Raw genomic sequence first — 23,380 nt, 5'->3', positions numbered from 1 at the left:
CAGCTGGCACAGGATTTAGCTTAGATGGGAGAAGAGTCAGCCCCGTGCCCTGTGAAACACCAGTGGCAGCTCCTGCAGCCGCGCGTGCCAGGCACCCGCTGCCCACACCGGCACAGCCTGGCACCGCTCCCCCTGCCGCGGCAGAGGGGTCACCACGCACGGAATGAGAAGGGTAAAACTCAAGCACAGGCTCTGCAGAGCACTGAAAGAGGAACTCTGAATTATATAACCCCCTCCTGTCAGCAGTGACGGCGAAAAGAAGCGCTGTGCATCTTTGGGGGAAGATGTCTTGGCTCAGAGCTAAGTTTAGAGGCTGACTTGTGGCATAGCAATAGCAGCAGAGAGTAGCCCCTACATATGCAAGTTATGCAAGTGAAATGAAGATGCACATAAACCTTTAGCAGGAGAGCACAGCTCAGCAATGCTGCGCTTTTCATTCGGCCAGCAGGGTTCAGCCCGTCTGAGGTAACAGGGCTGGAAATACACAGAGGTATATGCTGAGCCCCAGCAAGGGCTGCTCTAGCGCAGCCAAGCTGAAACGAGAGTAAAACAGGCTCACAAAGTACTCAGTGCACCACTGCAAGTTTGTCAGGGAGATAAAGTAACAAGAAGTGTGTTTCATGTGATTATAGCCTGAAACATAGCCATTTTACTGTCCCCCACCATGCACTGCACTGACCCAGCAACTTCTGAGGCCACGTTTGACCATCTACTTGAGTCAAAAATCATCTTCACAGAGAATACTTGTTTCCTGTGTTGATGGGGTGATTCATAAACTTGTCATATCCTCTCAGTAATGTCACTAATTTGCCATTTTTAGAGAGGGAAAATGGGGCCCACCAAGGCCCCATGAATACACACCTAAAGCTGCATTTGATCTGTCAGTAGTACTGTAGGCTTCCCAAAGAAGAAACATGCAGGCAACTTTTTGATCCTCCTTAAAGCACCGCTTATCTCAGCTTTTGTTTGTTTTCTGTTTTTCAGGTGTGGGGTAGTGTCTGATGTGAATGCCACCCACTGTAAGCTATCTAGGCAATGAAACAACCATCATAAACCACCACTGGAACAAAAATAGCAGCCCCTTTCTCTCCCCTGCCTCCCCCAGGCACAGGCCACATGCAGGACAGTGCTGACAGCATGTGCAGCTACAAGCACACTTTGCAGATCACAAACTCAGAGGTGCTAAGCATGGGTCTCCCCTCATGTATCTTCCAGCCACTTGTTAGGGAACCACCAAGTCCTTCTGGATGGCTACCAGAAAAGGCAGCTGTTCATAACAGCTGTGGAGCAGAGAGGGGTAGTCCCCCAAGGCTGCTTGTGGGTTCAAACCCCTGCTTGGCCCAAGGAAAGCCAGTACCTGCAGTACAACCAGATGAGTGAGCACTTACAGCAACACAGTTCACACACAAGAAGCCTACACCACAGTGAGCTGAGCCTTTTCCCACTGCCTAGGCTTTCCTCTTCTCACCCCCTCCTCACTATCTAGAGGGAGTGACAGTCCACAGGTAGACATAGGACAGGGTGCAAAAGCAATGGTACTAACTAAAAATCCTAACTTTGAATGGGGAGACTCATCTGAAAGGGATTTACATGAGGCTGTAGGTTAAACCAATATTCATCCACACTTATAGCTCAGTCCCTTTTACCTCTAGAGCAGGCTGGCCAACCACAGCCACACCTGAGCTTGGAGGAGAGGTTTCCAAGTGGCTACTATGCTCCTACCAGCTTTGGGAGAGAAGAGAAACAACAAAACAACCCAGCAGCCAGGTAGAGGAAGCAGCTCTTCCTGAGCAGGAGGCAGCAATCCGCCGCTGCACCGCCTGTTCTGCAGCAGCCAGCCAGGGTGAGCATGCGGCACACGGGGCCACTGATGTGCACCACATGAGCTCTCCATCCCCAGCACATCCTTCCTCACTGGGAAAGGACAGAACCCCCGGGACACCCAGATGTGGGGTCTGCTGCTGAAATCCTGCAGGGCTTCTGCTGAAAAAGGCACTTAAAACTCACATTAAAAATAGAGCCTGCACTGATGCTATATTTAGCAGGAGGGTGCATGCTTTCAAAAAAAGGCTGTTGCCCCCTCCAGCAGCAGAGGGAAGGCAGCCAGGCATGCCCCTGGGATGGTCCTGCATTCCAGCCCTGCTGCAGCAGCACGTGCTGGCGTCCCAGCATGAGTGTGCCTCAGGAGAGCCGCCTTTTCCTTTGGAAAGGTGAAGACGGGGTGCACGAAACCATTTGCGAGGTCACTGGGTAGAGGTTCCTGTTCCACAGAGGTCAAGTGGGATGCAGGACCCTGGACCTCCCTGGGAGCTGTGCTGCTGGCCAGTCCCAAAAACAGATGATTCCTGCCCTGTGCTAGGGTTTTTCTAAGTGCAAATAATGAGCATTAGGTTTTTCATAAAGCACTTACAGATATGTTGTTTCATCCAGGAGAGCCAGGCATGGCCATTGAAAACTTGTCAACTAGTGAAAACACAAAACCTCCCGCTTTGCCTGTCAAGCCAAGTATCTAGCAAAACCTCTGACTAACTGTCTCTCAAGTAAAGGGCAAAATCCTCATTCCCTGGCTGGACTACTTAGGCTATGGGGACAGATCCAGAGCTGACACAACACGGACACCAGTGTCTGCACTGGCAAGCCCAAAGGGGCAGGTTTGTACTTTCCACATTTTATGCTGTGTTTCCTCTCCCACAGAGCAAAGCTGTGGGGATGTGCAGCACAAGAGAGGATGCCCCATGGTCCACGCAGATGCTGCATGGGAAAAAGTGGCACCATGTCCCCTTGACTCGCTGAGACCTGTGGGGTGGCAAGATGTGGCAGGGGTGTCCCACCTCCAGGGCCCAGGAGGAACCACTGAAAGCCAAGCTTCTAATTAAGACCACAGCTTTGGTTAATTGAGTCCAATTCACCTGTGACATGAAGAGTCCCAATCCCATCAACAATAATGGAACTGCATCGGCTTACACCAGTAATGACTTCAAATCAGTGGCATAATAAAGCTAATTCAATACTTTTCCAGGTCCGGCTGAGGAGGCTGCTGAGGGAGAGCTGGAGACAGCCTTCCTCCCTCAGCACCAACACCTGCTCAAGGGCAATGTGATCAGCCAAAGGCTTGAAAAGACAGGAAATGTAAAAAATAAACTGCGTTTCCAACAAGACCAAGGCTTAGTTTCAACGCTGAATTACTCCTGCAGGTGATCCTGTGCAAGTGCTGATGACAGAGCAGCACACAACTACATTCCAGGAGGAGGAACTCTGAAAGGCAGCCACAGGTCCCCAACCTACCGTGTGCTACTGAGCCACTCCACCAAGCTGAACCCACCAGCTCGGGGCACCGCGAACAGGACTTGTGTCACACGCTGGATAGCATCGGCCAGGGCATGGGAAGGAGCTCCTGAGAGACTGTCAGGCCTGGGGAGGAATGTGGATGAACGTGGAAGTTGCCCGATGTAGGCAGACATGCAAATCAGCAGCTGCGGGGCCACACCGACAGCCTCCTAATTGCCTCGGCAACCTCCTAATTGCCACGGCGCCCCCAGCGCTCTCGGGGCAGGGACTGGGAATAGCCAGGAGGAGCGGGAAGAAGCGAAACCCTCCCACGGGAGCAGGGGCTGTGCTGCCAGGTGGGTGCCGCCCTGGGACGGCCCGAGTGCCCCGAGGGATGGGAATGGCCCGGCTTGGCCCCCGGCCGCCCCACACAGGCCACTGCCTTGCGCACACAAATTTGTCTCTGCCTCGAGCCAAAAAAAACTAAGCCGACACTCTTTAGAAGAGACGTGCATTATTTTAGAGCAGTCAAGTTATGACTGGTCTGATTTCCATAATACACGCTCTGCAAACATCTGCCTGTTATTTAAGGCTCATCTCCACTGGGACAGAACTCAACAGCACAGACCTCTGAGCTGGTGTCTGTGGAGGACTCCTTGGTGCCAGAGATATCCCGGGGCAGCAGTGTGCCCAGCAGCTCAGGCTGGTCACTCCTCACTCCCACAGCCACATCCAGCTTCTCGTTTCTGAGCCTTTCCCCACATACCCACTGATGCTCCTGCTCCCATCAAAGGAGAGCTCCATCCTTCCCCTCTACCAGAAGTGTCTGCTCGTGCCAATGAGCCGGTGTCACCCCTCAGAGGGCCCTGCGATGTGTCTCTCATCACTCTCATTGTGGGCACCTGGCAAATCACCTGGCACCTTCAGGCCGTCTGCCATTGTTGCAGGCCGACTGCTGAAAGCTGAGTGTCCCAATTAGATGAAGTTAAATGCTGCCCTGAACAACAAGCGTTGCTGGCAAGAAAGTTATCCCAGCATTATTAGACTGCTCCCTCCCTACGAAGAGACCACAAATTGGTGTTTACTTCAGAGGCCAAGTAGGCCAGCTTTGAGAAAGCATGCCTGCCCCACCATCCCACAGGTTTCCCATGGGCTCCTGGTTCCTCAGCACACACCTCCACGCCATGGCCATGGCAGTGCTCTGCATTTAGCCCGGGCTCCATCCTGGCCCGACACAGCATTCAGCTACTGGGTTTATCCCCGGCATGCTGTACTGGGAGAGCTGAAACAACTCCGTCTCTGTGCTGCAGTCAGTTGACACAGGCTAAGTCAATTAGCTGCTATTGCTGCGATGCTCAGCTAGGCCAGATCAAAAGACGAAGAAAGAAAAGCCTCACACTGAGAGGAACCAGGTCCAATCAACACATTTGTCTTCGATACTTCAATCAAAATATTTGAAATGGGAAAGGGAGATGGCTGATGCTTCCCAAAGCAACTAGGTACAAGCTTGCATTCCTAGGGCAGGAGGAGCAGAGGGGCCAGGCAGAGCATTGCAGTTCCCATTCACTTCTGCTCCAGCCTTTGCTTCCATTCAACAAATCCTTCAAATAAACTCACAAAAACCAAAATATATTCTGTAAATTCCAGCTAAGGCACTTTCCATTTCAGAGTGGGCTGCTCAAGCCCTGTCTCATCCTGACTCAAACCAACACTCTTTGCAGCTTGTGCATAGCATTCTTCAGGAAGGACACAGAAGATCACAATGCACCACAGGCCTCGCACATCCTCCTCCTTTGGGCAGGATTACTATTTTGCAGATCTCTGCTCTGTATCACCCATCCCAAGGACCACTGGTCTTCTCACTGGCTTTTGCAAAACTACATCAGTCAGCAGGCATGATATCCAATCCCAAGCCTTGTGAGTACCAAGCCCATTTTTGCCTCCAAAAACATTAATTTTTCTTTTGACAGGCTGACAGTTACTGATGACAAGGCTTCACCTACAGCTGAACTGAAGGAAATCAGAACTGGTAAAGGACAAAAGCGGGTCCACAACACTGAGCTGCAGCTGGGCAGCCTTCAGCTTCCCCTCAGCTCCTTGTGTAGCTGCTGCTGTTGTATCATGCCATGCTGCTCCTCACTTCAAAGAGGACAACCATGAGGAGAACTATTAAAGCAATTAAAAAAATATTATCTTTAGGATGTAATCTACCCAGAGATGAATGGGAATAATTATCTAGCTGCAGATTTTTATGGGGTTTTTTTAAGGCAATAACTGGCTGAACATTCATTCTAAGTAGTTACCTACACTAACTGCCACCTTATTGAAACAAGAGACTAAAGATACCATTTTTTTTCACAGTGTGGGCCACGTATTCCATACCATATTTCACAGTAACATCTATACTCACTAACCCTTTTTCCATTCAGTTCACAATCCCATAAACATCTCTGTAGCAGCTCATGCAACTGTTCATGTAGAAAAGGGTGCCTTCTGTTTTTCTCAAAGCAGCAAAGGCAGCAGTTCAACAGCCTGAAGTGAGAAGATCCAGCTCCAGTTTACCAGGCAGCTGTCTGAAATCGCCCCCTCAAATTCTCACTGAAGAGCAAGACCTAACATCAAGAGCCTTGCCTTAGCATTCTTTAATCTGCATACCTTGAACCCTTTATTCTTCCTCTTCTGCTCTGTTGCCCCACCTCTGAAATAGATATTATGCCATACTCTAGACAGGGAAACAGGCCCTGAGATACCAGCTACTGAGCTGAAGTTGTGCATCAACAAGACTTCCCAAAATCCTTTGATTATCTGTTCATTCCAGGTATTTTTTGAAGGCAATGTACAACCTAGGTCTGTTATTCACTTTTGGTTGGATAGATATGTTTTCTGTAGCTATTGCTTGAAGCATTACCATCTCCTGTCTGCCTCTTATGTCTCCATGGCCAGGTACCAGCACCAGCTGTCCTGATGCCAAGGGACACTTTGAGCTCCTCCCAACAGTACACAAACACATGCTCACCCCTATTATAAACACGCCAAAATATGCAACAAAGCAGAAAAAGGTCAAAGCCAACAGGCCTCTTTAAAAAAAAAAAAAAGGCTTTTTTTTGGCTTGATTAGACCCCTGAGATGTCAGCCCTGAAGAGACAAACAGAGGGATTTGGGTTGCATATCACAACACTGAGGTGCAATGCTTTCCTCTTTATAGGTTATGGCTTAAGCCACACACTTGATTCAATAAAGGCTGACATAGAAATTTTCATGAAAGAGCTGTGAAAAATTGTTAAAGAACTCCAATCAATTTTAAAAAATCTATTTTAAAAATTCCTTTGTAATTTAAATTTACTGGGAGGTGGGTTGGGGGGAAATAACCCCAGAAGGTAACAGTTTTACTTTTTTTTAGATTATGCATCTTTCACCAAATACTGAAAAAGAAATCTCAGCTCATATTTGTAATAACAAGAGATTATTAGAGTCCTTGATTTACTGTTGAAGTCTGCAGTAAAGTTTCATACCTTGAGTGAGGTGCAGCCTAATCCCTGCATGTGATTACATTTAGGAGTGAGAGGGAGGTATGCGGGGGGTAGGGAGAAGCAATTTTTATTGAAGACAACGCTTCAGGCAGCCCTGGAGCAGAGTGGATCCAGTTTGAAGAGAATTGGCAACCCTAAAACTTTTTGATAAGATAAAAATTCATTGATGTTGGCTCACACTAGGCCCACTTCAACTCTGCACTTGTCCTCTGTGTTTCCTTGGCATATCTGTTCCTTTCCTCTATCTGCTTTAGCATAACTTTATTTTTCTCTTTTATCTTTAGCTAACTGCACCCAGGGACTGGAGGGATTGATTTTTTGTTTTGACTTATTGTTTGAAGATCTGTAACTCAAAGCAGCTTCTTGCGCCTCTGATGTCTAAGCCCGAGCAGTATAAAAGGTAAAGCTCATCCTGTGTACCAAAGTGAGCAGGGATACCATTTTATAATCAGTCATCTGTGTTTTATTTTGCCTTTTGGGGAGGAAAACTATTTTGAGACTTTATAAGCAATAATACTTTAAATAAATATTCTCATGGCAGATACTGCACATGCCAGTTCCCTTTTTAAAGACAGACAGCTAGTGCTTACCACTCAGGGGAAGAAAAAAAAAAGTTCTTAATTAAAGAAGGCCATTATACATCAGAAGATATTTTGAGCATCACGTCACACTACCAACAGCCTATTGCAGCCAAAATGTTACCATGCAAATGTAGAAATGCTCTCGCTCAGAGATGCGCTGCCATGAGGCCAGCGAAAATCCCCGCTGGGAGGGGAGGCAGGAGACAGAGCCGCGCTCCTCGGTGCTGCCTAAACAGCCATCGCTCATTGCCATGTTAATACCACCCCGTCCCGAGACATGGAGCGATGCAGACGGATTTCTGGTTGCTTCCTCTGCCTTCTGAGGGCCAAACTCTGGAGATTTCTCCTTTGCCCAAGCAATTCTTCCCTCCCCCCACCCCCCGGACAAAAATGCCTCCGGGCTGTTTTAAACAAGCAGCTCCTCGGGACGTGGCACAGGGGTTTCTCACTGCAAATGCACATTTCCGTATCGTGGAAAGCCGATAGCCATGGCACACACGGACTTTGTTTACAATCGCCAGTCTCTGCTATTCCCTGAAGTTGCCCAGCTTGCTGAAATATGGTTACATATGCAAACATTATCTCCCAATTGTAACCTCATTTTCTGCTCTGCTGGACAGCGTGACCAGCATTTGTCATCTTGCCGCCCCCGCCCGCCACATCATTCATGTGTCTATAATTGTCATCAAGATGTGGCATGTCAGCAGGACTCCCGCGTCTGCTGCTCCCCATCTCCACGCAGTCACTCAGGTAACAAACCCATAATCTCACCCTGTTTTCATGATGGTTGAATTACACATAATTGTTTCTGCACAGTGATTGATTTCTGCCTGAATAGAGACCTCTGCCTTTTTTCAATGCGAGCGAGTGGCAGCCAAGTCTCTCCATCTAGGAGGAGGCAGCAGCCTTTGAAGAGATCAAAGCCAAGGCCGCGAGCAGTTGTGCGCCCTGGGAATATGGAAAGCCTTTATGCTCTCAACCCCATTTCCAACATCATGTTGGATTGCAGCTGCATTACATTCTGCCAGCATTCTTAATGCTTTTAGTATTGACTCTGACATCACCGATAGCTGTTTTAAAGTAACAAAAGCTGAAGGATGACTTATTTTCACAACTCCATAATTGGAACATGCAAAGTTAGGGGAAGGGAGCATTTGTTTTTAATCTGAGATACAAAAGAAAGCACAGAAAATTATATAAGTTTCCCAAAATTAAAAACACGTTTTTCATATGGAAAGAACAGAGGGGGCATTTTTATAGCCTAGACCACACAAAATGAACTGATTATGCACATGCTTTTTCAAGCCTAAAGGCTGAAGTAAAAATACGATTGGGCAAGTAAGTCAAATCGGGAAAAAATATTGTGACTCACAGTACGTTTAGTGACTTTTAGCACCTGATGCAAGGGAAAATAATGCAGATGCCCAGGCTGTTGTCTCCCCTCTGCAGCTCCTTGTAGCAAACTGACAGTAGTTCACTTACCTTAAACCAGACACACAGCACATGGCAAACACTAAATCTCCATTAATTAATCTAAAGAGATAAATAATGACCTAAAAGTATAAAATACTGCAAAGCTTCATTTAAGCCTCCCTCTCCTCCAGTCATACAGACAATCCTTAAAACTTCTCTTGCCACAACATGGTTTTCAGGGGCATCAAATGCTCCCATGCTCCTTCTCTCTCCTCATCATCTGGCTTTGCTGATGAAAACAAAAGCAAATTTCTATCAAGAAAAGACTGTCCTGAATTTTAATTAAACGTACATCTACATTACCCTGAAAAAATATTTCCAGGAAACTTTAAAAAGCTATCAGCAGAAAGGAGGGAGGATAAGGAGGATGTGAAAAGCAAGCGCCCAGGAGTGCACAGCAGCTGAACCACTCTGGTGCGTGTGCTGCCCAGTCTGAGCACCAGGGCAACTTTGACAAATATTTTTATTCATGGTAAAACCACTGAATAGTAGCCTTTAAGAGCAGTAATTTTGAAATACGGTCCTGCCGCTACAGTGTGCAGAGTGCTGAGGAAGGAAGAATGTGCAAATAAAGCATAAGCTGTAAAGAATTAAACATTACGAGCACCCATGTATTAGCAATAAAAATAATTTCCTCTTAGCTGTATCGTTTTTGTTCTGCTGTACTAACACTCCTTTCCTCCCTGTAGTCATTAAAACCCTAACTCAAAGACAACAGCGAAGGGATCTGGCCTCCCTCCCTATAGACACAGAGCTTATGTCCCTGTCATTTCAAGGCTGGGAAACTGTCTCATTTTCACTTTGACTGTTCCTTTACACACTAACCACACTGAGGCTGAAATTAGAGTCAAACCTAGCAAGCTCTTTTCCAAGATGTAAAAGCTTATAATTTTTTTAGTATCAAGACAGAAGTCTTTTCTGATGTAATCCAAGGTTTTGGAGTTTTTCCTCCCTCTACTCTCCTGCCATCCCTAACAAATTTACTGCTTCCTCTGCACAGCCTGCTTTTTAAAATCAGGACTAATTCTTTGTGGCTCTGGTGTTCATTCTGATAAGCAGAGGGATGCTCATAAAGGAACACAGAGGAAAGAGTGGAAAGATACACGGAGCTGAAGCCGTCACTGTAAACAGAAGGATCTGCTGCCATTATCTGCAGAACAGCTAAATCAACTTCTGCCTATATCCCAGGAGGAGTCTAAAGTATCTGGAAACGAATGCCAGCCTCCAAAAACTGAGCAAGTAACATGCATAGCATTGCAAAAGTCTCCAAAACACTCACCATTATGAAGACACAGCAGAAAAACAACTTTTACATGATGCTGCAACCCTACCTTTCAACATCAAACCATTACTATGATGAAAAAGTATGTTTTACTGTAATTACTGCTAATTTTTCCCTTCCGGGGACTTTTGTGTTCGTTTACAGAGGATTCACTTGCTACTTGATACTTTTTCTCGAAAGCTTGCTCCTATTTTGTAGCTATTGAAATTCAAGAGACACTATTTAGCCCAAAAGAGGCACCTGAAGGCTGTCTGCCAGGTTTTCACCCCGTGTAGCCCACTCCATAACCTGCACAGGCGGCATTCTGTGCCCAGGCAGAGGCACAGCTTCTCCTCATGCAGGATCCTTTGGCAACCACATTAGAGAGAGCCAGCAACCCTGAAAACCAACCTCACCCGCTCCTGAAATCAGGAACTGAAATCCCTTCAAGGTGACTACCTGCAGGACCACAACAAACTGAGTTTGAAGCGTGGCTGTGGTGCTGGGGACCCTGCAGCCACCAGCTGTGGCCACAGTGTATCAGCTGTGGCTACAGAGGTGTGAAGAAACAAAAGAAAACGCCACAGATGACCTGGCTAACCCTGGCAGGGCAATGGCGCCAGGGAACACCGTTTAGGGAGTACAGATAGGAAACTGAGAGCTGTGCTCCAGTGAACACAGCCTGGCTGCACTGTAGTGTATTAAAATAGAAGATATTTCAGGATGTCCAGGAAAAAGTTTAAAGCTTCCAGCTGCAAATGAGCCAGCACCTCCTTGCAAGCCATTCTTCCCACCAGAGGCAGTTGAGGCACAGGGCTCGGACATCACTGAGGCCTTGGCAGGTGCCCACCACGGCTGGAAGAGGAAGACAGATGCCATTGCTGCCGAGTTGCCATCCCAAAAAGCTGCTCTGAGGTCTTCCCATCCCTACAGTAAACAACAGAAGTCCCACCAGGCTGGTGCCAGGGCAGCTGACAGAAAAACCCTGGCTGGTCATTCCCAGCACATTGTGTGCAAGGGCTGAGAATCAATGGCAGGTTCCCAGGAGAGAGAGCGCACCGTGCTCGTTATCTAATTGTGTTTGCACTGAACTTCTGAGAGGGAAGGAGACAAAAGTGGGGGATGAAAATAATGATGCTGAGGGCAAACAGCCTGCTCCCCTGCAGGGGAGAGAGCAAACAGAAAACCAAGCGAGAAGATATGGGTGCTATTGTGTGGCAGGGAGGGAAAATGAGAAAAAGTCTGTTTCTTGACAAAACCTTTTTTGGGCTAATTTTCTTAGGCCACTTCTTGCTTTCATTTAGAAACTTCAGTAGATTGTTTGCTCCTCCATTCAAAGGCTGGGTATGAAATACAGCCACAGCCAGCACTGACACAAACTTTCTTCCTATCTGCACTGGCTTCAATCCTTTTATTTTCCCTCCCTCCACCACACACATCTCGGTTTTTACTTTCTCAGACTTCTCATTAACAAAACTAAAACCAAAACCAACCTAAGAAACATATGTTAGAAGTGAGCTGCCTTTCAGTTCCCAAAGTGAACTCAGGAAATACGGATTTTATTCCCACCTCTGCCATCACCTTCCTCTAAGGCTCTGAACAAATGTTGCTTTTTCAGGTCCTCATTTGCAGAAGTCTCCTCCCAGACTGTGCTTTGCTTTTGGGAGTGGAGCGGGGGGAAGCAGAGGACATCCACACACACAGACACACCCCAGTGCCAGCGTGGGCACCAGGGATACTTCCCAGGAATCTGCCGGCAGTCACTGACGCACTGCAATTTCCACGGGTCACGTCCTCATGCTACACTCTAGGCTGGACAATTATACACAGAATTTACCTATTTCACGCTTAATTGCACAGGCACAAACTTTTCCTCCAGCCCCAAAACAGCTATAACTTACCGGCGGCACTTATGTTACCACAGGCACCTCTGCCAGTCCTGGCTTAACCTCCTAGGATCAAATCTTGTCCACTGGCTTAACCAGCCAACCCCTCCTGGGAGAACCCAGCAGAGGAGAGAGAGGAAGCACAGGTAACACAACAAAGGCCAACATCAGCTGTGGGCTCCTGGGCTGTGACACGCCACCTCCAGAAGAAAAATGAAACACCCACCTGTAGGCTCTTCTGCTGACTGAACCTGAAAAATAATTTGTCCACTAGATGCTGGCCAGAGAGATTCATTTAATGGAGGAGGGCATGTTTGTGCAGTAAGCACTACTGTGTAACTATCTGACTGTATTTACTTGGAGTCCTGGAAGACAAGCTTCACAAACCCACCGCTGAGATCTCCTTCTCCTAGGAAGTCTGTCTGTGCCCCAAACACAGGGGTTTCTTAACTGGCTTTGATTCAACCACATTTCCCTACTGAACGTTTATCGTTCTGCCCCATTAGCCTGCATTATTCTCACTTACACACATATCCTTGGAAAGAAAAAGCAATAAAAGGAAGGATTTAAAGTGTCAGAAAAAAGAGGAAAGCTCCCTACACAAGTTGTTTTGGAAGCACCCTTGAACTAAAAAATGTTTCAAGACGGTGTTTGACCAGCTCTTCTGCAGTCTCTTAATATTTCCTTATTACAAAGTATGAAGTCATCCTTTTACAGGTCACTCTGATAAGAAGATTATATTTGCCAGTTATAAAAAAAAAGTGTTTGCAATATTGCTGTCAAACTGTCTGGGGAGTCACCTAATAAATTAGCATTTCTTGTGGTTCTCCTATTCCAATCTTTCCTTCTGAAGATTTACATCTAAAACAGGATCACTGCACTATTATCTTAGAAATATTCTCAAAATAACTGAGATAGGGAAAAAAAGTCTCAACAAAACCTGAAAAATCCATACACTTAAGAGCTAAGCTTTTTAAAGTTTTATTTCTTTTCTTTTGCCTTTAAATCCACCACAGCTTCCTTTTCTTCCTATAACAAGAGTATTTAAGACACAAAATAAAGTGCAAGAGAGAAGGGTTTGAGTAACATTTTTTTCAAATCAAATATGTTCATTTGAAACCTATTTTTTCAAGTTGAATTTCAGTTGTGTGCAGGAGGTAATTGGGCAGTAAAAACCAGACCAAAATACAGCCCAGCATGCTACTGTCAGATGGCAGCAAAACAAGGGGAATCCTAAGGGAGTAAACTATTTTAATCGCTTGAGTTTTGAAAAATGTATTCCAATATGTTCGATGTATGGCTTATTTCCTCAAGATCCTCACTGGCTCTCCCAGTGGCAGCTGGGTGAGCTCATTGCTCCTTCCCATATTGATCTCCAGCAGGCTGGAGGGGACCTGGGCTTCCCCCATCACCCTGGGCTCCCACCCTAACCCTCACTCACCTGTGAGCTCCTGCCCCACTCCCAAAAGCTTCCCGAGAGGCTGAACCTGCACATACATTTGTATTTGAAAAAGGAGGACCTGGATGTGAGCATATGGACAGTTTTTACACTTGGCAGGGTCTAATTCACATGCAGAAGTTCAGGGGAGAAATCAGCCTCCCCCCAGTTTAGAGGAGTCCCTGCACTGGGTCAAGCCCAGTTATTCTCCAGCTTCACCTCAACTTTTCTGTACACAAGTGTTTCATCAGTTTAAGATACAGAAGTGCTGCTGATCAGACCGCAACGATGGAACAAGCTGCCACAAAGCCTAAATTGAGGAGAGAGCACAGATGTGAGAATGGAACCACCCTGTAAAAACTAATTGAAGAAGATATAGAATGGAATTTTGCGTGGGACAGAACACGGGTTGGTGGCAAGAACCTTGCTCACTGTGAGGACACAAGGGAATGATACAAAACGGCAATGAAGGAAATACAGGACTGGCAGGGAGCAAAGTAAAGAGCAAGGAAAAACACAATGACCACTCATAACTGCAGCTTCCTGAACCCAATACAGCACCACTCAAACTTCAGAAAGGAGAGACCCTCAACAAATCCCTGGATTGTAGCATTTAAACAAAGTAAACACATTTGCGTTGCCGGACACAGTTTATCTGCGTTTTAGCACATCGGCAGGCAAAAGGCCTTCTCCCAGCCCGTGGTCTGTGTTTGACAAGTGTTGACACCTGTAATCATCACCTCCACATTGTACTTTTTTTATGCTAGACAAAGCTTGCCAATGCAAGACTTGATAGGGATGAAGAAAGATCAAGGCAAAAAGATACGCCAGAACTGTGGAGACAACAGACGGCCACAAAGATAAACCTCTGAGACAGTTTTGAAACACAGAAAAAGGCAGAAAATTGAAGAAATAGAGCCTTATAGCATAGCTAAGTGACCAGTTACAGAGAGAGAGCTCTGAGCAGCCAGTGTCACTAGGATGCCTACTCAGAAATATAGAGCCTACAGGGACAGCATTTTAGAGCTCATCGCTCTCCACCTCTGAGCCAACAAAACTGCCCAACCAAAGTCCAATGATCCCTTTCCCTGTTTTTTGAACATACATCATGAATCAAACAATTTCCAGACTGGTTTTCTTTGGATAATGACTGCAACCCCATCCACACCTCCGTTCAACTCAGCTAAGGTGAAGCTGAGCTGTCATCAGTATCCACAGGATTTCAGCATCATGCCTTGCAATTCTGTGCAATCTCACTCCTTGTGCTGACACTGTGAGGTTCATTGCAGCTCACACACTTTCAAAGTTTCTCAGAGCAGGGCTGCTGGTTATATGCAAAGCCTGGTACTGTGCTGGATGTGCAGCACCAGCCTGTTTCAAACTACTTTAAAGCTTCCCTGCTCAGAAAGCAAGGAGGGGAAAGGAAAAAAAAAAGGTCACACAAGCAGCTTTCTGCTGCTCTTTGCCAAAGCAGCATTACCAGGGCTGCCTCACACCATGAGCACATGCCCATGTACCCTACTCCTTGGCAAACACTTGCATGAAGTCCCCTGCTCCCAAGGGACACCCTCCCCTGCCGTGGTCTGGGTGAAGCAGACCTGCCCACTGACTCGTGCGGAACTGTTTGAAGTACAGGGCTGGAATACTGAAAGTGCTTGGATAGACAGGTGCTTTTGGGAATTAACTGCTCTCTGGCTTGCTTAATAACTCCTAGCCAAAGCAATTCTCTGGTTTATGTGTTACAGCTGGTGACAGCACTACACTCACTTTTTGAGCTGCCCATTTTATAAATATTCAATCAAAGCCCTGTAACTTTACACTTGTAATTTTTGCTGACTAAGCTCATCCCATTGATTTTATGCCTCAACCTTAGCTATACCCACAGCCATTTAAAGAAAATAAACAATCATTGAGTCAACCTTTCAGCTCTCTTAAAATGCTCTTCTACACAAGGGATTTGGTAACTTTGAAGATCACAGGCGAAGATATTCCAGTTCCTTCATCCTCCATCTGAAGTCCCAGCAAGCAACACCACCACCAGAAGCCATGGAAGGCCAGCCATTTTTCCTTGGGCAGTTCAGGCCCCTTTTCTTCCCCTTTAGGAGAGCAGGCAATCCCTGACTGATTAGCACAGTTGGTGTACATGTTAACTCCCTATTGCACTTTTAGCTCAATCCCGAAGATTCAATGAATACATTTTTATTTAAGTGCTCGATCACTTTCTTGCTGAGAGGACAGACTCCTTTGAAGTGGGAATCCCAAACTAAATAAACATATCCACAAGATCCAAGTCTCAAATAGAAGCCACTGGCTTGCTAGATTAAGTTATTCTGAGTGCAATTTTCTTAAGTGAATCTAATGCTTATGAAGGGCTGAAGCAACAGAGACACTAATCCCCAAGTCTGGGGCAGGAGCAGCATGCCAGTGTCCTGCAGAAAGGGACCAAACCCAAGAGCCAGACAAGAAGTGTCCTCACCCCAAACACATCTTACAACCAAAACCAGCTTGGAGAGAAATGTCTGCTATCCTGGACAGGGCAGTTTGGGGTAAATGGGAGCCACATCTGCACAGCTGGAGCATCACAGCACATGGCTTCCCTGCAGCAGTGGGACCGACACAAGCTGAGGACAACCTGACTCGACCAGGTCAAGGACAGACTGCCTGGCTCCCAGCAGTGTTTCCCTTGAACCAGACAGACACTGGATCAGGGTCCATCCATGTGAGAGCAGCACAGGAGATCACGGCAGGACACACACAGAATGTTCGGTGTCTGTATTAAAATGGACTCTTGCACGTTTGTCTCTTCGTCTTCCTGAGAGACATAGTGTTTTACTACTAGCAAAAAAGAGAAAAAAGCACATGCCTCTGATAGGACTTCAGAAATATTAAGCAGCAGTAAAATGCTTTTGTGTGGGTTATTTCCTTCCCATATCAGGAGGCATTTTCGCTAACTATAAACAGAAGTTAAGTACTCCAGAGAAGCCAGGCCTGCGGTACCCAGGCTTTTCAATGCCTGCAGGCATGCAGCACTGCAACTATCTGGAAAAAGCCTTTTCCTCTTTTGATGCCTGAACCTGTGGAGCTTCAGGCTTTCTTCTTGAGCCATATCCTCCTTGGCACTTGCAGCCCATAACAAGCTATTCTTATTAACATTTTTTCTGGGCTGGATTAAGTTGGAAAAGAGACAGGAATGACATTTTGCTTAAACCACTTTAAAAAGTAAGCAGCAGCTCTACCATTTAAAGTTTATATTGAATCAGCTCCTAGATGTATAGAAAAAAAGGGATCTTTAGGACATAAACACAGACACGTATTGCCATACAAAAGCTCCAACTTTGATGATTTGCAATGGGTAGGGTTTTTGATAATGCCTCAGCTCAAGCCACACACACACACAATTACTGCCTCTGCACTGACACACCAGGAGAACATTTTGTTTTCCCCTTACCCATCCACAATTACATAGATTTGTTAATTGCATCAATGTGACAAGGAGGAGGCAACAAAAGCTGAAAAGGTGTTCTCTACATTAGTATGTGCCAAAGATCACGGTAACAAACCGAACTATGAACTATATACTATATAGTTCATAGAACTATACCGAACTATGAGCTATATACCTAAGACTCTGCCTGAAGCTCTGATCAGGAGCAGCCAGACCAAACTCCAGACAAGGACAACCTAGAGCCAGTGTGTTAACTTCTTCTGCCCCTCTTCCGAATGGAGGATTCATCTCATTACATGGGAGAAAGAAAACACCACCAAAACTCATCCCATGACCATTCACGGCTTGGGTTTATGTTTCACAGTGGCCTGACTAACTTAGACTGATCAGCTGTGATTGCTTGAGTCAGAGCAGCTGAGAGACACGTTTGTAGCAATGAAGTGCCACTATTGGGGCTGAGCAGATTCCTATTCTTTCCCGGTGCTGCCATTTGGCAGGACTCACTGAGCTACTCAGAAAATAATGCTAAAATTCCTCCCTGGGCAAATGCTAATACAGTCCATCAAGTTCTGCTTCCATACAGCCAGGAAGCTCTGTGCTCCTGTGTGCTTGATTTCAAAGTTCTTTAAGGAGTTAATCAGCATCATTCAGCTGCGCGGGGTAAAGCTGCAGAGCGTCAGTGTTGGATAAGCAGCTCTGGCTTGTGGAGCCCCTCAGCTGCCCATTTCCTCAGGCACAGGCCTGGGGTTGTGGAGGGAAGAGAGACATCTGTGGCAGGACCACAGCTGCCTAAAACTCCAGAGCATCCTGCTCCAATGTCAGCTTGGGAACCAGAGCAAAGGTTTCTGGTGGGTGATACAGGAGCAGGAGCCGAGCCACAACTTCTGCACTGTGAAAGCCTAATTCATATTGGGCCAGGGAGGTTTCAGCTGGCCACAGCTCCCAGCAATTCCCTACAACTGCACAGTGAGAAGAAGCAAATTCTCAGGAAAAAGACAATACAATGAAAAATCAGGTTTGTGTCCTTCTGCAGCTCCCATACATTCCCCTTGGGGCTCCGAAATTTCCCCACAAGGAAGTGAATCAGGCTGCTTTCAGAGGAACAGAAGATAAAGCTAGGGAAACAAAACCCGCACTGAGGCTCCATAGCCTCTCATTTTTGCTATTTCTACCCTCATCCTTCCTTCTGCCCATATTATCCTCTGAATCTCCTGGGACATCAGCTCTTCAAGATGGGAACTACCTCCATACCCCCTGCCATGCAGAAACACACAAGCAATATCCAAAATCTGGGCTAGTCCTGCGTTGTTCCTAGCAATCCAACTCTCTTGAAAGAATTCCTCGTCATTTTCAGATACGCCGCATTGTGCAAGTTGCCATAAAATGTTTATACATTGTATCCTCCGACCTATTTAACACATCCAGCTGCTACAGAGAGGCAGGAAGAAAGAAACCCAGACCCCAAGAACACAGACAAAAAGTAGGTTGCAGAAATCCCCTATCTTTCCGTAGGAAGTTAACTCATGGAGAATGAGAAATAAATCCAAAATTATCTACGGGATGAATTTAAAACATGGAGAAATGATCTTTCTTCAGTCACTTCCTCTGTTCCCACGTTCCCACCAAACAGTCAAGAAAGCTTTGCCACCCCAAAACTAGTCTTGTTAACCAAAGGGAAAAACCCCCACACGTTAGAAAACAAACAGCTGCCTCCATCTCCCATCTTCAGTGCCCTGCGAGGCTCAGAAACCACCGAGAGCTATCTCAGCACACAGGATGCGCATTCACCAGGTGTTCCTGCGGTCTGGCACCCTCACCTGCCACTGCTCCTGCAGCCACCCCAACCCACTGCTGCTTCCCCACTCACCCACCCATCTGATAAGAACACAAACTGCGGCACCAGGCTCCTACCTGAACTTGCAATTCACACTCTCCTGCTCCTACTAATACAACTTGGAAATAAATAGCAAATCAGCTGCCAGTAAAATAAGAAAATTTAAAAAAAAAATTGAGGAGGAGAATGGGGAAGACGAGACCTCTCTAACAACAGCAGAATTTGGAAGATTTTGAATCCTTGTCAAACACCCTCTTCCTTCCAAAAGCTGCACTGAAATTAGACTTCCATTTTTTTTTATTATGGTTTATTAGGCAAGTTGTGTCTGACTACAGATTTCTACTTTTAATTTTGCAAAGCAAGCTTTTAAAGCATGTGCCTTTTTTAAAAAAAGAAAGGCTTTTTTTTTTTCCCCTCTCTACATATGGTGATGAAAGTAACTTTTTTCCCTTTCCAGGAAAGCTTTGCTCTCCCTTCTCATAGATGGTCCTTGCCCTGTGTCTGGATGCCGTTCCCCAGGGGTGCATCCCCGGGGCAGTTTGCAGTCAGCAGGTCCTTCCAAGGTGGAAAAAAAGATTCAGCGCCCCAGGCGCCTTTTTAATCCCGGCTAACACCTCCAGGCAACAGATGCATCAACAAGAAGCGTCTTTGTCATGCAAATAGCAGGGCGCAGGTACACACCAGGCACAAATGGCTGGGGACTAGTGACACCCCAGGGGAGACCTCTGCCTCCGGTGCTTGCTGATCTCAGCTGCTGCTTGCCCTGGAAAGGGGAGGCAGAGCAGACCTGGAGGGCAGCGGCCGGGACCCTGCGGAGGTGAGCGCGGCGCCGGAGCCGCGGAAAGGCACGGGGAGAGCGAGCGTGTCACCTCCCGCATGCCGCGTTTTGATCTTGCGCGCATTAAAACCCAACTGTCAGCAACGAGCCTAGCAAAGATTACAGTTCAATTAAACAAAAAAATTATTTAATAACTCAAGCGTGTAGCCTTGAGGTTAAACTGAAAGAACTCCGGGCTTATGTCAACATTGCAGCCCTGCAACAGCACTGTTTTATTGAAACAGTGGTGCTGCTGTAACACGCAAGAGCAGCACTGAACTAAATTAGCCCCTCAGATGTTCAGCAGGCAGCTTTGCAATTAAAAACAAAACACGTTTTCCCCCCTTCGTCCCCTCCACCACACCCACAAAGGGCAGTTCCTCAAGAGCCTCTGCAAGACGATATTCTGAGGGCACTGATGCCAGATCTGTACAGAGTGGCAGCCTCACGGCATGCATATATGGAGAAAATCCTCGGAGTATAATTAAATTGGATTTTGCTGTTCTAAGCCATGCACCAGCACTCAGGACTTTGTTAGGAAGCTAACAAGGCAAAGAGGGGGCAAAAAAAAAATAGTCTGAAGTTTTCTAGTCCTCCAAAGGGTGGGTTTGAGCCTCGATGCCCTCTTGAAAAGCTGCATGCTTTTCCCTATGATACATCCAAAAGGAAGTTTTATGTAGAACAACGTTTACAACAACAAATATCAACAGACTGTGATCATCATGCTTCACCCTAAATGGCTGTAGGCCTCTGAACTGGAATTTATACACAAAAAAAACCCCCACAGCTATAGAAAGCAATATATTGCATGAGTCTTTGCATCTTTCAAATGCAGATCCATGTGTTTTGCAGTGCCAAAGCACCCTGTCACTCTGACTCCAAATATACACTAATTTAACATGTTTCACTGCTGTCAAATTACCAGCACAGATCAGGCCCCCTTCTTTTTGTTTTTGAAGTCGAATGCCACAGTCCTGAATAAAAATCAAGAATGTCAAAGAGCACAACAATGCCATGACAGAGTGGCATGACAGAGACCTCCAAGAAAAAAATCTAGGAGCCAGTAAGAGGGAAAACTGCTTTATCACAGGGGAAGTAACAGCATCCAACTCCTCCTCTCACAGCACGCACAACGGCGGCGGCATTTTTCCAGCACGATGCCTACAAGCAAATTGTTTCCTGCTCCACTCAGGTTCTACTAATATAATTTCCACAGCTCATTTTAACACTGCCTCTCCATTGCTCTATATGTATACCAAGAGGCTTACAAAAATAAATGGGGATTGACTATCCAGAATTAAAAGTACATTTAAATCCATTAAACATGAGTCTACACCAATGGAAACAGAGGGACCAACCTGGAAGAATCAGTGCTCGCCACAATGTAAGGGAAAGCTGTAACTACTGCATCATGGTTGATATTAATTCCTAAACAACCATTTCACAATTTCTGGCTGAAGATACAGAGTATGTTTCAAAGCAATGCTGCCAGATAGATAAAGCCTTCACGCAGACCAACTGATGGTGGAAATAAATATCAATCAGCAAAGAGCAATGCCACATCTGAAGCAAAAAAAAAAAAAAAAAAAATCCAATCTTCTCATCTTACTGTCATGTAACTTTAGCAGTTCTGCTTCCAGCCCTTGATTTTCCTCAACAAACGAAGAGTTAAAGCCAGAAAATTCACATCTGTCCCAGTCACTACAAAGACAGCATTTACATCATTCTGCCATACATTATCCTACAGTAGTAAACCAGAGCTCCCCCCACAAAGCCCCCAGCCCTGTTCACAGACATTAATCTCAGCTTTTCCACTGTGATCACAACCAACACCTCTAAGAGCTCTCAAACTCCACTGGACAGAGGCTCTGAACAGCAGAAGCTCAACCTTCACTGTCACTGAAGCTAGCCAAAGACCCCTTTGTAAACAGGCTCTGCAGACCAACAGGAGGAAACCCAGCTTGCCAAAACCAGCTTTTGGAAGAGATAACTCACTGTTCTGGGGATGGGTGGCGACAGAGATCCATTAGGCATGTATGGGTCGTTATTCATATTTGGCATCATGATATACCCAGAATAACCAGAGTACGATGGTCCCTTGCTGTATAAGCCATTGTCTGGATGCTTTCCTATGGAAGATGAAACAATGATTACATGATTCCCCATGTATGCATTTCTCACAATTTAGAGCACTCAAACAGGTACTGTGCATATATAAAAATGTTCTACATGCAAATGTTTCTTTACTCATGGAAATTACTGCTGACAGAAAAATGATACAAAGCAATTTGTAAAAACATTTTTTTTTAGGAAGAGTAAATTGTTAAAAGAGCAAGCATTCTCAGTGAGGAGTTTATGTTTAAAATACACAATAGCCCCAAATAAACAATTTTGCTAGTACTCATTGAAATCAAAGTAGACACATCAGCAATGACATCACATTTCTCAAGCAGCAGTTTTACCTAATTTTATACGTGCCTCTAGGATTTGTCAATTCAGAATTATTGCCAGTATGGGTTTCCAACATCATTGTTAGGAAAGGGAGGACAAGGCTGTGATAACTAGATATAATAATTTCCTTCTCTTGCTGAGACAGTGTGTGCAGCAAACAATTCATTCTGACTATGCTCATTGGGAACAATTAAAGGGCAGGGGGTGGCTTGGAAGGAGATCCTTACAATTTGGGAGGGAGGCTGTTAAGCACACATGGTACTACAGCCAAGAGGGAAACCCCATGAGGGAGGCTGTCTGGTAGGGGAAAAAAAAGTGTTTGGGTCCAGATCCTGCAAATAGGGTGAACAGGTCTCCCACCTACATGCCCACTGACAAGGACACTACTTGAAAGTGAGGTTTTAAGAAGATGCAGAGCTGAAAACTATCCAGAGCTGAACACCTCCCCCTCACTGCCCAAATGCAATGAGCATGGACATTATTGCTTTTAGGCTATTTAATTACAAATTTGGAGGAAGATGGCGAGAGAGTCCTGGAAAGCACCAGGACTGAACTCTGTCTGTCTTTATATGGAATTTATAATCCGGTTTAGTTTGTGATGATAAGCTTTTGATTTTAAACATAATCTCCCACCCTTCACAGCACACATTCTTTGCATGCGTGTCCAGCTTCCTAAATGATATTTGATGAACTCTGCTACTTCCTCTGTCCTCTCAATTGAAATTAACCATTTGAGACATTAAAAAATGCAGGAGATCTGCTCATACTTAGATTTGAAAAAGGAGATTTAAGTGACAGACTTTGGCTATGGGGAAAAGCAGAGGGTTTCTGAACACAACTGTACACTGTATGAGTGAAGAAATAGATGTATTTAAGGTGATATCCTGAAAATAGTTACTTCTTCAGTGAAGATCCATTTGGCCTACTTATCAGTTTCTAAACAACTGGAATACCATTTGGTCACTCTAGATAAACGCACTGCACGTTCGTCTCCTTTTTAAATGCACTTTGAAAACACTTTGGCATCCCTCCCCCCCAAAAGATATTAAATTTATGTTTTCCAAAAGAAACCAAGTTCCAGTTTGAGGACTGTGTGGCGGGTCACAGAGGGACAACACTGCAAGACGGGACTGTGCAAGTCTCACCTTCCTCGGGGTGTTCTCTGCCTTTATCATGGTAGGAATCCTGTGCTTGAGTCTGCCTGGAAACCTGACCACAAGGAATCCACCATCAGAAAAGAGGAAAAAGAAGAAAAGTCATTGTATGGATTGCTGTTTATCAAACACGCTGCTACAGTTTCTTGAAGGAAGAGAGGATTTCAGACCACAAGATTAACATCTTTCTTTTTCCTCCAGTCGCTTGGAAGGCAACTGTTCCAGAATCATTTGTGTAAACTA

The 23,380-nt window shown here is 45.8% G+C and overlaps 1 protein-coding gene across 5 annotated transcripts in view; it reads right to left on the bottom strand.

Moving 5' to 3' along the window:
- LEF1 (lymphoid enhancer binding factor 1) overlaps window positions 1-23,380 on the bottom strand; it is a 71,073-nt gene that overhangs the window by 46,111 nt on the left and 1,582 nt on the right. For all 5 annotated transcript variants that reach the window (XM_036382093.2, XM_036382090.2, XM_036382095.2 and 2 more), the window contains exons 3-4: window positions 23,129-23,192; window positions 21,528-21,661 (exon numbers count right to left, since the gene is read on the bottom strand). In XM_036382093.2, coding sequence (XP_036237986.1) covers window positions 21,528-21,661; window positions 23,129-23,192 — 198 coding nt within the window. The remainder of the gene's footprint in view (window positions 1-21,527; window positions 21,662-23,128; window positions 23,193-23,380) is intronic.

Source organism: Molothrus ater, chromosome 4 (assembly GCF_012460135.2).
Source record: "Molothrus ater isolate BHLD 08-10-18 breed brown headed cowbird chromosome 4, BPBGC_Mater_1.1, whole genome shotgun sequence".
Taxonomy (NCBI): domain Eukaryota; kingdom Metazoa; phylum Chordata; class Aves; order Passeriformes; family Icteridae; genus Molothrus; species Molothrus ater.
Note: the sequence above shows the minus strand (reverse complement) of the source record. Positions and strands in the feature narration are given on the sequence as shown.